The sequence below is a fragment of the Alexandromys fortis genome, unplaced genomic scaffold, assembly GCF_014885135.2.
Source record: "Alexandromys fortis isolate MF-2015 unplaced genomic scaffold, M_Fortis_MF-2015_v1.1 scaffold_111, whole genome shotgun sequence".
Taxonomy (NCBI): domain Eukaryota; kingdom Metazoa; phylum Chordata; class Mammalia; order Rodentia; family Cricetidae; genus Alexandromys; species Alexandromys fortis.
The window spans coordinates 2,013,420-2,031,505 of NW_026067996.1; the positions used below are offsets into that span (position 1 = coordinate 2,013,420).

General features: G+C 42.8%; 1 protein-coding gene across 9 annotated transcripts in view; it reads left to right on the forward strand.

Annotated features, from left to right (window-relative positions):
- The first annotated feature begins 4,191 nt into the window (after window positions 1-4,191).
- Nr2c2 (nuclear receptor subfamily 2 group C member 2) overlaps window positions 4,192-18,086 on the forward strand; it is a 63,392-nt gene continuing 49,497 nt past the window's right edge. For 4 of the 9 annotated variants that reach the window (XR_007595043.1, XR_007595044.1, XM_050160251.1 and 1 more), the window contains exon 1: window positions 4,192-4,335. Coding sequence is in view for 1 of the 9 variants with exons in the window: in XM_050160253.1 (XP_050016210.1) it covers window positions 11,408-11,467 (60 nt within the window). In the remaining 8 variants the exon portion in view is untranslated. Of the gene's footprint in view, window positions 4,336-5,255; window positions 5,400-11,383; window positions 11,468-18,086 lie in introns of those variants that run through there. The other 5 variants (XM_050160253.1, XM_050160248.1, XM_050160249.1 and 2 more) reach the window with 4 other exon arrangements.

Genomic DNA, 18,086 nt, shown 5'->3' on the forward strand with positions numbered 1-18,086 from the left:
ACTTCCCATGCCCCCGTGTTCTGGAACCACCATCCACCTTCGGGACATCAGTTTCCTTAAGAAAGGAGGCTGGCTATTCGAACAGACGTTGTGACTTGCCCAAGTAGCCTTGACAGAGGCCAACTCTGGCAGCAACATGAAGGTGGGGGTAGTTTTCTTAGTCTTCAAGGGTAGAAATATCTATTAGTAAGTGCTTCACTTGCCAACACGTGACTTTGGGGAAGTCATCTTCCCTTCTTGGGCCTTGGCCTCTCCAGCTGTAAAAACAGAACAATACCATACGCTTCACAAGACTGTTGTAAGACAAAGCAGTATAAACATGCCAGGAACACGCAGTCTGCTATTCACGCTGTCTGTTCTAATTCCATGTTCTTAACAATAAGCCTAACGACAACTACACGAGCTTCATGTTTATTTTGTAAGCATGTAATAATTATACAAGCAACATGAAGAGAGGTCTGATGAAATGATTGCTATATAGTAATAAAGCCTGAGCCATTACAGAAAACCCGACATTCCTATATGCTTATGAAAGGTAATTATTAAGCCTTCCCTCTAAGAAAATACAGACACTATCAGCTTTATGTTACAAAAAAAGGGAAAATATTTTCTTACTGCAGTGTTGGGGGCGGAGTACCTAGCACCCTTGCTAGGCAAGGCCCCAGTCACCGAGTTGCACTGTAGCCTAAAACTGCTGCCTATACTATCACAAAAGCAGTACACTGAAAAGCAGCGTCTGCTCCTTAACAGTAACTTAATTTTATGTTCATTTAGTCAGGATTTTCAGTTAGATATAGATGTAAAATGAATGTCAGTGTTCATTTCAGGTTAGGTTCAACGATGAAACACCAGTTACAGTTCCTTCTCTAAAGGTCTCAGATCAGCCACTGACCACAAATTATATTGGTACCATGAAAAAGACCTGCTCAGGGGACCACTGAGTCAGAGAACCACTCACCCATAGAGTGTGCAGGGAGCCGGAAGACCCAGGCTCTTACCCCAGCTGAGGACTATCACTGGACCGTTTCTCTGAGGTCCTTGGTAAAGATGGGACAGCATGGAGACCATTGTTGTGTCCTGAGCTGCTGCTGGACAGCCTCCATATTCACGCTACAGCATCACGGCTGAGAGACAGAGACAGGGCCCACAGTGCGGGTAGTCTCAGATAACCTTCACCCAAGAGTGCAGTCTCACACACCACTCCCAAGTCCCAGTCCATGACAGAGCAATTCACTAAAATGTCAGAATTTAAAAACAAAAAAAATCTGAAACTACACTTTGAAAGGTTAAACAGTTTTGCTTGGGGCTGAGGATGTAGCTCAACTGGAAGGGTGCTTGCCTAGTATGCATTCAGCCTTGGGTTCCATCCTGTGCTGGCTAGTTTTTATGTCAACTTGACACAAGCTAGTGTCCTCTGAGAGAAAAGAACCTCAACTGAGAAAATACCTCTATAACACTGGGCTGGCAAGCCTGAAGGGCATTTTTTTAATTAGTACTTGACATGGAAGGGCCTAGCCCATTGGGAGAGTGCCACCCGAGGCTGGTAGTCCTGAGTTCTATTAGAAAGCAGGCTTAGCAAGCCAGTAAGCAGCATTCCTGCAAGGCCTCTGCATCAGCTCCCATCACTAGGATCTTGCCCTGTTTGAGTTTCTACCCAGACCACCTTCAATGAGATTTATATAAGAGTAAGCAAAATAAAACTTTTCCTCCCCAAGTTGCTTTTGGAATTGGTGTTTCACCCCAGTAAGGGAAACCCTAGGACACACCCAAAGCATTACCTAAACTGGACAGTTGTGGTACACTCCAGTATTTCAGAGATGGAGGGTCAGAGGTTCAAGGTTATCCTTAACTACACAGTGAGTTTCAAGGACATTTTAAAAATTTGTTTTACCTTATACATTTTGGCAATGAGATCAATGATTGAAGCCTGGGACACACCAGTGTCATCTGTGGTGTCCAGAAGTGCTGATGGCAGCCCCAATAGACCCTGGCTGGACACTGGGGCAGAACAAATGAGACTGGCAGTCTGGAAGTACACCCCACTGGAAACCTTGTATCAAAGGCTGGTAATTAATGCATTGTAAAATGAAGCAGAGAAGCAGGCCTTTTAGACCAGCATTTGGGAGGCAAGGGGCAGGTCTAGCTGTGAGTTGAGACCAGCCCCCGCCCCCCAAAGGTTCTCTCTACATAACTCTGGCTGTCCTGGAACTGTGTAGAGCAGGCTGATCTTTAACTCAGAGATGGGCCTGCCTTTGTCTCCCAAGTGCTGGAACTAAAAGGGTGCACCATCACACCTTTTAATAGAGTTCTAAGCCAGCTAGAACGTAGTGAGATCCTGTTTCTAAATAAAAGCACTACAAATTCAAATGTGGATGGTAACAGAAACTACCAAGTAAGCTCATAACCAATATAATCCTCCTTAGGAGGCGCCATTTTCTATGTGACCCTAAAATGTATTAAAATGTTACAAAGCCTTGCAGTAGCTAGCAAACTCGCTACTTGCTAACAATGTATCTGTGCAGATGTGTACATGTGCTATTTTCAAGAGAAAAGTTGTTATAATTTACCCAAAAAGCTACTTTACTGCAAATGTGGCCACTCCACCAACTAGTAGCTTCAAAATGGCTGCTAGGAGCCCTGGTTTTGCTTACTGTGCATACATTATTAGTTTGGTTACTTAATGTGGATTCCATCCAGTTCCTGTATTGAAGTGGCAGTTTAAGAATGGTGCATTTGCAGAGTGGTGGTGGCACTCAGGAGGCAGAAGCAGGCAGATCTCTGTGAGTTTGAGGCATGCCTACTCTCCTGAGCTAGTGCCAGGACAATCTCCAAAGCTACACAGAGAAACCTTGTCTTGAAAAACCGAAAAAAAAAGGTGCATTTACAGAGCCAGAATATTAACTGAAGAAAATGAAAACCATAAGCCAAGATAGGTGCATTCATTACGGTTTATTTGTAAACCTTGTACAATTGTAATGTTCCTCCCCAAAGCTCATTTAATGTGAATTTTTTACACTATATCTCTAAGTATTATTTAGCATTACAAACTTAAATTCTTGGAAAGGCATATACCAGAGCGCTCCATATTTACAAAGATTTGTATATACTTATATGTGGGCTACCTCAGGCATGTCACTGAGCTCTCTGGTTCACATGTCCTATAAACGAGAAAAACTTCCTTGCCATTTCATCAGATCCCGTGGAGGCTCCTTCTAAAGCTCCAGGGTCTGTAGGGCAGAGATACACCCCCACTTTTCTAGGTGAGTGGAGAACAGGGAAGTGCGTTTAAAACACACGACACCAAATAGAAATTCAACTAAGATTACGGCCAGAATACTCAGAGCTGGAGTCACCCTGATGAAAGCCCGTCCAACGCAACATTTGGTTAACCTATTATCTTGAGGCTTTTATTTCTAATGAGCAAGAAGGGGGAAGGGTGATCAGCTGATATCATATCTACGGTCTACACACAAGCGGGAATGGCTGAACATTTGCGGGCAGGCACTGAGGACCACCGGCACCTTCCCAAGCCCAATCAAAACTAACTTGGGAACTATAACCCAGAAGTTGTGAGATCAAGGGGCCAGAGGCTTTCCGGAAAGCACTCAGTGCGTGCCCAGGAGGCGAAGGGGAGGGGCGCGGGACCCCTCCTCAAGGTCGCGTGCCAAGGTTGAGTAGCTATTTTAAAAACCGGGCCCGGGGAGTCAGCACACTTGCCTGGTCCCGCCAGAAGCTGGAGCATCCCGGGAGCTTTAAAACACAGAATATCCCGTCCACCCGAAGCCGGTACCGGGAGCTCGGTGCCCTCCCCTGAAACTGCCCGCTCGCCACCTCTCGGCTCGGCGCCAGCCGCGGGCCGTTTCTTCAGTCGGCGAACGGGGCCTGCGGGAGCCGCCGCACCTGCCCGGCCCAGGCCCGCGGCCCTCAGCTCCGGCGGTAGCCGCGGCGTTCCGGTGCACGCGCGCGCTCAGCCAATCGCGTGCTCGCCCGCCCCCCGCCGCCGCGGTGAGGCTGGCGCCGGGAAGAGGAAGAGGAACATTCGCCCTCCTCCTCCCAGCGCGCGGGCGGCGGCGGCAGCGGCACCGGGGTCACGAACTCTGACCTTTCACTGACAAAAACAATAACAAAGCGCGGTCCCTCCGCGACCCCGGCGGCGCCAGGGCCCGGCCCGCCGCCCCGCTCCGCACCGACCCGCCGCGGAGTCCCGGCCGCCCGAGCCCCCCCAGGCTCCTGCCCTCCGGCGCCCGCCCGGCTCCGCGTCTTGCCCTCCGTGCCGGGGGCGCCCGCCGCAGACACGGGACCTGCTCCGCGACTGTTGTGGCGCCAGAGCCTGAGGTAAGAGCAAACCCGCGGGGCAGGGCCGCGGCGCGGCGGAGGGCGGGCCTGCGCCGCCATGGAGGCCGCGGAGGCCGAACGCGGCCTTTTACCTTTGCCACGGGGCGGTAGCGGCGGCGGCGGCGGGCGCTTTGCATAGTGGGCCGGGCCGCGCCCTCCCCTCCCCTCTCTTCCACTTCCCTCCCCGCCCGCAGCCGAGCCCTGCGAGCCGCTGGCCTGACCGGGCCGGCCGCGCGCCGCGGGGGCGGAGGGGGGGAAATGTCCGCGGCCCCGCCTCACGCCTGGCCCTCCGCCAGCGCCGCCATCTTGTCCCCGCGGCGCCGGCCGGCCGGGTTCCCCTCGGCGCGCGCGCCTGGCCTGCCCCGCCGCCTTCTTCCTGCGCTTCCCCACTCCTCACCCCGGCGCTCCCCGCCTGCCGTTGGCTGCCACCCTGGCCCAACCGCCGTTTTTTCCCGACTGGGAGGGTGGAGTGCAAGGGAGGGAGGCGTGGGCAGGGCACGACCTCCTGAGTGACGGCCGGGCTGGCCAATCGCCCCCCGACGGGAGGGTCGCGGCCCGCGGCGCCGCCCCGGGGCTGTGCTGGTTGGTCCCGGCGGGAGAGGGAGGTCCCCGGGGGCCGCCGGTGAGGGGCGTGAGGCCGGGCGGGCCAGCCTCGCGGGGGAAGGCGGTGGGGGCTCGGGCCGGGGAGCCGATGACGCCTTTTGAACCTATGGCGCGGCCCGGAGGGAAGAGCTCGTCGGCACGCGGAGGCTCTTCGGGGTTCGCGCTGGCCTCCCGCTTCTGCACGGAGTTCCTTTCGCGGGCTCGGTTTCAGTCAGAGAAATCGGGACGCCAGGCGCTTTTGCCAAGCCGCGCCTCTCTCCTCAGCATTGTTTGAGGGCCTGTTCTCAGAAAATGGAGTCCAGGCTCCTCTTCGAGCCGCAAAGTCATTTGCAAATGGTGTTAGCTGTTTTTTCTTTTTGTTGTGGTGCTGGGGCCGGCTCTACCCTTGAGTAACATCCCTACTCTAAAATGGTGTTGTGGAAAAAATACGATATGGAACTGACCGGAGTGGAAAACTTGAGGTGATTCTCTTTCCCCTTCGTTCCTTCAACACAGATGCACTTAGTTTTTGGCGCTGGGGATCCATCCAGATTTTCAGCTGGTCACGGAGCCATTCGCTCCCAGAGGGTTGGATGCTGGCGGGGGAGGGGAGGTTGCAAAGGCTCAGAGGGTAGTCAGGAGAAACTGGGTAATGTGCTGAAGGAGCATTCGTTTAGCCTGGAGGACCGGGAAGGCGGCCTTCTCTGGGAATCGAGTTCAGGAAAAGAGCAGGGTTCCAGAGAGCGGGCTTGAACATGGGAAGGGAAGGCTTTGGACGTGAACGCCTGGCTTGGAGGGAGTGCCTCAGAAAAACCACTTTACTTCCAATGCCGTTCTTTTTACATTTTTATTTTTCCCAGAGATAAAATTGATTGATGACATGAAGTTATTGGAAACCCCATTTTAATTGTTTACCAAAGTGAAAAGCAAATTTTACAAACTATGTCAGGCTTCCATTGGAAAATTTGATAATTGATAACTAAAATATTTGTATATGATATAATAGGAAGGGCTAGCTAGCATGCAAGAAGCCTCAAATTCCATTCCTAACACTGTATAAACCTGTTGTAGTGGTGTATATCTGTAACCCCAGCATTGGGAAGGTGCAGGCAGAATCAGAAGTTCAGTGGCATCTTTGGCTACACAAAGAGTTTGAGGCCAGTCTGGGCTATATAAGATCCTATGCGCTCCCCCCAAAGTACAAATATTTGAAATAAAACAACAGTGTCTTTTTAAATAATATTAGCAGCCACAGTTTTAATTCTTTCTTTTGGATGTTTCAAGAAACTGTTTAAGTTAAGCTAAGCAAATACTACCAAAAAAAGAGATTGTGGTAGGCTGTCCCAAAGTGACTTGCAGCCCAGTTCATTCTGCATTGTGAATTTTAAGCTTTTCCTGAATATTTATTGGGTGATAGAATATTCATGGAGTAAGGTGACCTCTTTTTCCCCTCCCAAAGCATGGTGGCTTTTCCTTTTGGACTTTGTTTCCAAAAGCTGGAGATGTCAAAATTACAATGCAGTTGATACTGTAATATCAGATCTTTTGAGGATGCAGACCCTTGCTTTATGTACACGTGTGAGAAAGGTCTTAGTTTCTGATATAGCAAGAACAGCCCATTTGAAGTTTAACCACTAAGGGGCGTTTTAATAGGAGACACAGCTACCTAATATGCAGCTGCCATTTCCCCCTATTTACTTGGTATCTAACACCTTGTCAGCCTGTAGTCATACATTAAAGAAGAGACCCAGCCAGGTGTGGTGGTGTCCCAGGACTGATTCCCACACATAAAAGGCAGAGGCAGGTGTATATCTGAATTCTAGGTTAGCCTGCTCTACATAGTTCGAGGCCAGCTAGGGCTGCATAATGAGAGCTTTGCACTGAAGTTTGTGGTAGGGTCTATGTCTATAGTTTCTTCACTTTAGAAGAGTAATTCTAGGAATTTTGAGGGTTTTTTGGTTGTTTTTTTTTTTGGTTGTTTAATTCTGTTGTTTTGAGATTGTTATACCTTTCTGACAATTAGTTGGGTTTTCTTCTCTCAGCATAGCTCTGGGTACAGTCTGAGATTAGCTAGCAATCTTTATGATTCTCTATCACCAGAACTAGCTGCGTTCTGTCCACAATGCGTATTAATACAACAACAGCTGTTGGTTACTATTGGTCTTGCTAAGCTTACCTCCACAGGCCAAGAAGGCTTTCCTTAAAAGCTGTTTCTCTTTTTGGTGATTGGGATCAAACCCAAGGCCTTGCGTGTGCTAAGTAGGCTCTCTATTGCTGAACCACACCTCAAGGTCTCCCAGGTCCTAAAAGCCTGCTGTAATAATAGATTTTAGTTTTGGTGTTTTGTTGTTTCTAGATTTCAGTTATGAAGTTAGTGACTACAAGTTTTCAAACTACCACTGTTCTTTGAAGCTTGTTGGTTTTGGAAGGGAGATGTCCTCTAATTGAAAATTGGTGCTCCATATTTTGCTCCAAAGGCTCTGACCTTCCTCTCCCCATATGACTTTTGTATCTGTGGGCTGTCCTTTGGTTGTATCATGGTGAGAGAATCTTGTCCACATTATCTTTATTTCAGGAGCCCTGAGTTAAAGGCACCCCACAGTCCTGCTTTCTGACATCACTTGAGATTTTATTTTGCTTTCTTTATGCATTGTGTTATCCTACAAAAAGAAGTTTCCATTTGTTATGTTTATAACAACATTTTCTAGCATGGTTAAATCAGAACCAGTTTTGACACTCCCCTCCCCCGGTCTGTTCTAGTTGGATATAAATCTCTCAGTTGGAATTGTGGTTGTCTGCAGTTTGTCTGCTCTTACTCTCACCATCTCTGCTTGTCTTTTCAGGAGGCATACATTCCTCCTTTTTCATTTTTATTTAGCAGTTGATGGCTGAAGCTGCTTGGGAGGTAGAAAACCAACATTGAGATCAAGAATTATGGGAATTCAAGAGATGGTCCAGGAAGTGGACAAGACCTGTAAAGGTGTGACAGTGAAATGATGGTGGAAATAAATAGAAAGATAAATAGCCAGCAGTGGAATAGATAGCCTGCCATTATATCCACACTCAGAAGGAAACTTGAGTTACAGCAGGCTTGGCGTTACAGTTCAGTAATGAAAAGAATACATTGTTCAGTGCATGGTGCTGGCAAATTGATGTCTGTGCCTCACTCATCAAACTCAACCAATGGGAAGATAGATCAAGAGGTTAAAAATGTAAGTGACAGCTGGGTGTGGTGGTGTATGCCTTTAATCCCAGCACGCGGCCAGCCTGGTCTACAAAGTGAGTTCTAGCATAGCCAACAATACAGAGAAACCCTGTCTTGAAACACCAAACCAAACAAAAACAACAACAAGACAGTTGCTGTTAATATTACTTTTGGGAGGTGCAGAAATGACTCAGTGGTTAAGAATACTGTCTGCTCGTCCAGAGGACCCGCGTTCAATTCCCAGCACCCACATGGCAGCTCACACTGTCTCTAATCTAACTCTCAGTTCCAGGACTTCTGACACTGTTACACAGACATACACACAGGCAAAACACCAATGAACATAAAATAAAAATAAATTATATATTTAAAAAATAAAATTTATTTAAAAATGTGAGTAATAGCAGTCTTTAGTATTTATAATAAAAATACTTAATATGGTATTTATAGCCCTAGGGTGGGATAGAATGTCCTTAAAACATAAAAATGTAGGCTGCCAGAGTTGGCAGGCTGGTGTAGGATAGGTGCTTGCAAGCTCAGTGATCTGAGTTCAGTCTTTAGAACCCTTGTAAAGGCAGAAGGGATCAACTGCAAATTGTCCTCTAACCTCCACATGTGCACCATTACATACACATGCTCCCCTCATTGTTTGCTAATAAGTGAAAAAATTATACACATGCTCCCCTCATTGTTTGCTAATAAGTGAAAAAATTAATATAAACTGCTCAAATATTGACCCATTCAGCATTAGTATCATACCTCTGTTCATCAAGACATGTTAAAGAAAGTAAACAGAAAATGGGAGAAGATGTTTACAAATGAATACATTTACACAATCAAATAGTATCCAGAATGATTAGCTTTGTAAAGCCTACCAGGCATACTCTTTTCTGACTTAATATTTACAGATACTGGTTATTAGAATTATTTTGAGACTCGTAACTCAAAAGTTGTTTGACCCAAGAGATTTAAAGTGATTAAAGCTAGGGGTGCAGTTTGGTGATAGCATGTTTAAGGCTATAAATTTGGTCCTCAACAATATAAATCAAAAGCAAAAAGAAGCTATTACAGTAAGTTTCTGGGTTGCTAAGCATGAAATTCAGACAATTGTCTATAGGAAACCCCCATGGAAAGATGGGCCTTTTAAAGAATTTTTTGATGTTTCTATAATATTCAGTAAAAATCTCTAACAATATTTTGCATATTCAGAGTCACTTATTTTTTACTCAAAGTACAGTTAGCAGCAGAAACACTGATAATGTTTCAGAGTTATAAAATGAGTGGCTTTCTGTCTGGATTTTAGTCCTTGCTATATGTTAATCTACTGGCTATAATTTACTCTAGTTATTTTCAGTGTAAGTCTAAACTTCGCACATGTAGATGTTTCTCTAAGTTAGAACCAAATCATAGCAAGACCTAAAACAACACAAAAACCAAAGTGTTCCCCTTTGCATCTTGAGTTTTTTCCCTCTAGAAACAAAAGTTTTACCTACTTATTAAAAAAATAAACAGGGTGGTAATGTAGCTTATTGGTAGAGCATATGCTTATGTGTGATGGGCTCTAGATTTGATCCCACATACCCTGAAAGAAAACAGTAAAAAGAAGGAAGGACTAAAGAACTACTGCACAGTTCATACCTGGCCTTCTGTGAGGTGTGAATCACTGATTATCGGTGACCTGACGTTATGTTCCTGTTGATGCCATACCTGTGCTTACAGGATTATGTCTTTTATGTTGTCAGCCAGTTTCACACTTCATTCACAACTCATCGCTTAGGCAGTAAAACAATCTGAATGGGAATTATAGTAATAGAAGTGGTTACCTAGTAGTGAGTAGAAAAATACAGAGAATAACCACAGTTAAGAAGCTTGGATATCTGTGCCTTATAGTTAGGAATGCTATAGAAAGATACTTTGTGAAACTGTATTCACAGTATAATAGTCCAAGGAAGCAAATGAGCGCTGTGTACATCTGTGCATATTAAAAGCAGATATATTGTGCAGTAACACTTATGGTTTTTATGTGCAAATCTCTAACATAATTCTGCTAGAGCTTGTTTTCTTGTTCAACCTGGGACCTGCCTAGATGATAATGAATTGTCTCAAATAAACCTGGCTTCTCTGTGGTTCTGAATTTATTGAAAAGTGTGTTTAAGGGATATTCAGGGAGCTGTCTAGTTTGTGACTAGAACAGATGAAGGTTCTATTTGATCAGCAGTGACTGTGTTTAAGTGACTCTGACCTAGGAGGCTAGCAGGCTTTTTGATCTTTAGATGATCTTCCTCAAGTTTTGTGAATGATGGCATCAAATATACTTTTTCTATTAGTGGAAAATTAGGAACTTAATTATTTATAATAACTTTAAAAATATTTATTTATTTATTATGTATACAATATTCTGTCTGTGTGTACTCATTACAGATGGTTGTGAGCCACCATGTGATTGTTGGGAATTGAACTCAGGACCTTTGGAAGAACAGGCAATGCTCTTAACCACCGAGCCATCTCTCCAGCCCTCTTATAATTTATAACTCATATATATGTATGTATACATATATATATATGTAGCCAGGTGTAGTGGTGTATTCTTTTAATCCCAGCACTTGGGAGGCAGAGGCAGGTGTGGATCTCTTCGAGTTCAAGGCTAGCCTGGTCTACAGAGAGTTCCAGGCCAGCCAGAATTACACAATGAGAACCTGTTTCAAATATATATTAATAAATTGATGGGCACTTTGTTCTTGTTAACATAATCTTTGTCTCTCTTTGGTGATTATCATTTGTCTTTCAGCCTGTAAATAAAGTGTGTAAGCTGGGCATGGTTTTGCTTCTTGAATTGCCACTAAGGTTTAGTTGATAACACTCTAACGAGCTAGTACTCTATCTAAAATTGACCTCACACTTTTCTCGAATAGCCACCTTTTTACTCAGTATGCTGTGACCAAGAGCTATCCAAAAAGATACGTGTAGTACCCACCTCTGAGAGGTAAACCCAGCAGTCAAAACCAAGAAGATCTGATAGGTAAAGTCCCTCGTTTCTCCATATTTATATCTGCCAAGAGAAATTTCCTAATTGAAATGTTTTTACAAATTTTGGTACACTGATTTTATGGCATATCCGGATATGCTTACCCTGTTGGCTTTGTCTCCTGCAGAAGGCATAGTCCTTGTAAGACAGTATCAAAGATGAATTTTGATGAGTGATAAGTTTCAAGTAGCCTGGTTTTCCACACCTGATAGAAGTTGCTGCATCTTTCCAAACAGGTTCTCTAATGATCTTGCTTCACCATGGCTACAAATATGGAGGGGCTGGTTCAGCACAGAGTGGGGACCCAGCAGGTGGCTGAGGTGAGTGACAGGGGCTAGCACAATAGCTGGCACCCTTGCTTTTGAAAGGGTAGAAATCAGTGTGCTCTGTGGTTTTCAAAATAGTACCGACGAAGTCAGCATATAATTTATATCCAAAGAAGGATGCTGACACTAAATAAAAATAAAATGGCAAGAGCAGATAAGATGTTGATAAGATTTTTCTGCATGGGCAGGGTGGCTTTGTACAATAAGGCAACTTGAAAATTTACCTCAGCCCCAAGTCAACAGAATCTGGTTCTTATTATGCACTATTGTGTCTTAGTTTCTTATATACTTGTTACTGTGCAATGGTAGACCAGGTTATTTAACCAATTGCTACTGTCTGTAGTACTGAAATATGAGGGTACTCACCAGACCCAGATAAGAAGTACCAGTAAGTATAATAGTAGATGGCTCTCCAATGACCAACATTTATCAGACTTAGGTAAGTGGAGTGAGGAATTTTGTGGCAGATTCTAGGCAAGTTAACACGAGGTGAAACTTAGAGAAAAAGTTGAGGCATGATACACCTTGGTATCTGTGGGCAACAGGAGGTGTAGAAGGTGTAGTCAAAGTCAGTCCTTGAAAAGTGTCATTGCTCTATTGTCACTTATAGCATACTTGAGGATCTATGCAAGGGTAACTCTAACAATAACCTTTTGAAGTTGGTACTGTTACTATTTACATTTTATAGATGAGAAACCAAGCCTCAAAAACATGTTATTGGCCAAGAGCTTATTGTAGCAGAAGGAGACTCTGACCTAGGTCTTTGTACTTTTCTATACCTCCCTGTTTTATATTACAACCAACCATGTACCCTTTGAAAAAAAAAAACCAAAGATTTGCATTTTTGAATTACATTTCTGAAGCAAAGACAAATGTACCAAAGAATGGACATTCAAAGAAAAGACATGTTTGAATGAGTCTATGTGTGTTTTGCTTGAATGTATGTCTGTGTACCATGTGTGTACAGTACCTGCAAAGGTCAGAAGAGGGCATTGGATCCCCGGGAACTAGAGTAAAGATGGTTGTGAGCTACCATGTGGGTGTTAGGAATTGAACCCCAGTTTACTGGAAGAGCAGCCAGTGCTTTTAACCACTGAGCTATTTCTCTGGCCTCTAGAAATATATATATTTAAATGAATTATTTGTATTTTATGTTCATTGATGTTTTACCTATATGTATGTCTTCATGTGAGGGTGTCAGATCCCCTGGAACAGGAGTTACAGATAGTTGTAAGCTGCCATGTGGGTGCTGGGGATTGAACCCAGGTCCTCTGGAAGAGCAGCCAGTGCTCTCTTAACGCGAAGCCATTTCTCCAGCCCATAGAAACATATTTTAAAAGAAATAGCAGGACTGTGAACATATTGAGGCTTAAATGTTTATATTTGTTACTTTAATCTGTGATAGGAATAATTACTTTGATAATAATTGTTGCTTTTTGAATATTCAGGATCATTTTATATTTAATAAGGATTTCCTGTTGAGGCTGATTTGATATGTATGTACATTGCCCTAAAAGGCCACCATGAATTCTTTAGGGAAAGAAATTAACATTAGTATCAATTCCATGGCTATATTCGTGGATCTGTACATATATGCTAGCTAAGGTTTACTCCTAGGTACCACTCCTAGCCTCATAGTCACTCTTTGATCTGTGGAGAAAGTCTAAATCTTAACAACCTTCATTGCTCTTTTATCATCAGGGCTTTTATCTTCATTGCAGAAAACTTACTGTTTCCGTGTAAGGGAATGTTTTAAAATAGAGCTCTCCCATCTCTGAAACAGCAGTTAGTACTAGTAAGGACATATCCTAAAAGGGAAGAAAGCAGTCATCCCACCAATGTCAGATATCTTAAATCTTGGATTGTCCAGCTTTTATGAATAAATTTGATTTCTCTGCCCTCTTAGGTACTAGACATATAAGTTCTCATGTTCTTTCCAAAGAAGTACATATATATCATATGAATTTAAGCCAACATTACTATAGACTTGCAGCACCAAACATAGTAAGCTCATGAACCTCACCCTGTCCTTACCCCTAAATTTGCTATCTTTATTTACCTTCTGCTTATAAAAATGTCTTCATCCTGTTAGTTCTTAACTTAATTAAATGTAGACAATATCTTTTTCTTTAAGAACTTTTTTCTTTTTCCTTTTTTTTTTTTTTTTTTTTTTTTTTTTAGACAGGGTTTCTCTGTGGTTTTGGAGCCTGTCCTGGAACTAGCTCTTGTAGACCAGGCTGGTCTCGAACTCACAGAGATCCGCCTGCCTCTGCCTCCTAAGTGCTGGGATTAAAGGCATGTGTCACCACCGCCCGGCAAGAACTTTTTTCTTTGAGATAAAATATACAGATATTTTTTTTTAAAAACATTTACTTATTTATTATGCATACAGTGTTCTTGGTATTCTGTCAACATGTATCTCTGCAGGCCAGAATTGGGCACCAGATCTCATAACAGATGGTTGTGGGCCACCATGTGGTTGCTGGGAATTAAACTCAGGACTTCTGGAAGAGCAGCCAGTGCTCTTAACCTCTGAGTCATCTCTCCAGCCCCAAATATACAGATCTTAAGCGGCTCATTGTAACCATTTTTATTGCTGTAAAATAGACACTTAAGTTGCGAAGCAGAAGTCCAGCTCAGTGACACTAAGTATTTACTTGGTGTATATACACTACCCATTTCTAGAACTTTGTCATTATCTATTCCAAGTAGAAACTCTGTTTCTGTTAAATACTTAAACTCCCCCCTCCCCACACATTTCCCACTTACGTTCCTAATAACCACTGTTCTGTTTCTGTGAATTTGATTACTCTAGATAGCTCATATTAATAGAATTATGGAATTATCATTTTGTGTCTGACTTACTTGAGTGAGTATAGTGCCCATAAGATTTCCTTTTTAGGGCCGAATAATACAGGGTTGAAGCTGTATACCATGTTTTGTTTGTTCATCCACTGATAGACATTTGGGTTTCTTTCTTTTTCACCTCTTTACTGCTGGAGAGCGGCCTGCTTCCAGTTCTGTTTGGATAGATATCTAGGAGTGAAATTACTGGACTATGTGATGATTCTGTTCTTCAGATTTTAGAGACTACCTTTTCTGTTTTCCATGCTGAACACACCTTTTTTATTTCTAACTGGAGCATACAAGTATTACCTTCATGTCCTCCGTAGCTCTTGTTTTGACAAATGCCATTCTAATAAACAGTGATGTGGTATCTGTGATTTTCATTTGTGCTTCCCTAACAATTAGTGACATCCAGCAGCACTTCATGTGCTTATTGGTCATATATATGTTGTCTTTGAATAAATAAATACCTATTCAATCTCTTTGTTCATTAACTTTTTTGATTATTAAACTTACTGTATATTGCTTTGCAAATATGACTCCTTTTCTGTGGCTTGCTTTTTTATTCTCTCAGTAGTGTCCTTTGAAGATTTATTTTTGTGTATGGGTGTGTGCCCCCAGAGCCTCTGGAGCTAGAGCTACAAGTGGTTGTGAACCACCTGAGTAATGCTCTGTTAAACTTTGTTCATTAATTTAGTGCCCATCAACCCACCTTTTCCATTCTTTCTTTCTTTACCTATTCTCACCAAAAGTTTATTTTTGATGGATTCTAATTTTTTCATTTGATTTTTTGATTTTGGTATCATATCCAAGGCTTTATTGCAAAATCCAATGTCATGAAGGCTTTTCTATGATTTTAAGGCATGAACTTGGCAGCATTCTTTTTTGTTTTCTTTTCCCTTTTTTTTAATTGATATTTATTGAGCTCTACATTTTTCTCTGCTCCCCTCCCTGGCTCTCCCCTCCCCCCTCTTCAGCCCTCCCTCAAGGTCCCCTTGCTCCCAGTTTACTCAGGAGATCTTGTCTTTTTTCTACTTTCTACTTCCCATATAGATTAGATCTATGTAAGTCTCTCTTAGTGTCCTCATTGTTGTCTAAGTTCTCTGGGATTGTGTGTAGGCTGGCTTTCTTTTTGTATGTATTGTTCTTAACACAACTTTCTGAAAAATTGTCCTTTCCCCTATTGAATGACTTGGCATTCTTGTCAAGAAACATTTGACTGACTCTGCTGTTCAAGTCTTATTCCACAGTAACCTGAACGTGACTTGATCTTTGTACTTACATTTATTTGCATCTGTGTTGGTAAATTGGATTAACTTTGAGTTTTTCTTAAGTTTGGTATTAGTATTGCTAGCCTCATAATGAGATGAGAGAATGGTCCTTCGGTTTTTATCCTTTGATAGTTTATATGAAATTGGAATTGGCACTCCTCATAGAATTTGCCTGTAAAACTCTTGAAGTTTGGAAGGATTTTTTTAAATACCCTTTAAAAAAAAGTAATTTGCTTATTCTACTCAAGCTTTAAGATTTATCTGCGCATGTACATGATAAATAATGCTTATACCCACTATCCCACCCTCCTTATCCCTGTGCTAGATAGTTTTGATGTCAACTTGATAAAAAACAGAGTTATTTTGGAAGTGGGAACCTCGGTTGCGAAAATGCCCCTACCAGATTGGCCTGTGGTCAAGCCTGTGGCGCATTTTCTTGACGATTATGTGAAGGAACCTAAATTACTGTGGGGTACCAACCCTGGATAAGGTGATCCTGGGTGCTATAAGAAAACAGGCTGAGCAAGCCAGTAAGAAGTTCCTTCATGGCCTCTACTTTAGTTCCTGCCTTCAATTCCTACCCTGACTTCCCTCAGTGATAGGCTATTACCTGGAAGTGTAAGATAAAATAAACTCTGTCTTCCCCAGTTTGATTTTGGTCAGAGTACTTATCACAGAAATAGAAACCTTAATGAGACATTCCCCTCTTCCTCTAGAGCCACTATGTGGTCATGGTGTGACAAATCTTTTCGCACTTGGGTAACTTGTCAGTGGCTACACCACTGAAAACAGTGACTTCCACCCCTAGCACCCATCCCCTACTGGTATCTCTCTGGGAGAAGGGCCAGGGACCCATGAAACCCTCCTTACCCTTTTCCTGTACAGGTAACTACAGCTGCTATGAGTTTATAAGTACAATGTCAATCGTAGAAGACAATTTTCCACGGCTTTCTCTCGCTCTCTGCCTCTTCCTCAGTGTAACCCTGAGCCTTGAAAGGAGCAATATAGATGTTCTCTTGAGGATGGAACACTCAACAGTCACTCATTCTTAACATCTTGACCAGCCATAGGTCTGCATTAATCATTGTTCACTATAGAAACAATCATTTGACTAAGCCAGTCACAAACAATCTATAAATATAGACCTAAATATTTATGATGCAGTTTGAGTCCTAAATTGTTTTCCAAAATGTTTGTCATTTTATATTCCTGTCAGCAGTGTAGGAGACTTTGAGTTGTTGCAAACTCTTGTTATGGTCAATATTTGCAATCTGATCTTTGTGACAGATGTGTAGTAGCAAATGTGTACCACCTGCTTCTGACAATTGATGCTGAGCATCTTTTCTTGTGATTTCTTGCCATCATATATTATCTTTGATGATGTGTTTGTTCAAGTCTTTTGCCCATTTTTTGAGTTGCTCTCTTACTGCGTTTTAGGAGGTTTTTTTTCTTGTTGTTACTGTTTTTTTGTCTGTTGATGGTTTGTTTTTGAGACAGGGTTCAGTATGTAGCCCTGACTAGCCTCAAACTTAAGATCTACCCTCCTCTACCTCCTGGGTCTGGTATTAAAGCATAATGCATAGCCTGGATTATGTGTTCTTCATCAAAAAATGAACTTTGGAGATACCTTCTCTTAATCTTGTGTGTGTGCTTGTGCTTGAGAATATGTATGTACACTTGCTGCAGCACAAGGACACCCATGAGAGTCAGTTCTCTCCACCAGGTAGGTCCTGGTGTGTGAACTCAGGTTGTCTGTTTTGGCAGCAAGTGCCTTTTCCTTCTGATCATCATTCCAGCCGTCTTATCTTTAATTTTCTTGACAAATCTTTTAAAGAACAAAAGATTTCTATTTTAATGACAATTTATTGATTTATTTTTTATACTTTTGATTTATATCTAATATTTTTATTGAACCCAAGGTCACAAGTTTTATAGTTGTAGGGTTTACATTAGTGATCTTTACATTTTAACCTTAGTTAAAATACAATCAGTATCTGATGTATCTGGGATCACTTCTTTAAAATTTTAGCTTGGTGTGTTAACTTGTAGCCTTCCCTATACACATGGATGCACATATAATTTAAGTGTTGTATCACAGAATTACACCTCAAACCCCCAAAACAAAGTTTTTAAGTTTAACATAAACATATGTTCCATTGATCATTAGGATCAATCAGTTAACTTGATGTTGGATTTATTGGCCTCAAATACAGATATACTGGTTCTTCTTGCTGGGCTGTAATGTTGTGTAGGTTGGATCTGTATTTGTCCACTCCACTGTGATACATATTTAAGTTGTTTTTAATTTTTTCAGATGTTTGTGGTGCTTTAAAGAACATCTTTGGCCGGGCGGTGGTGGCGCACGCCTTTAATCCCAGCACTCGGGAGGCAGAGGCAGGCAGATCTCTGTGAGTTCTAGGCCAGCCTGGTCTACTAGAGCTAGTTCCAGGACAGGCTCCAAACCCACAGAGAAACCCTGTCTCGAAAAACCAAAA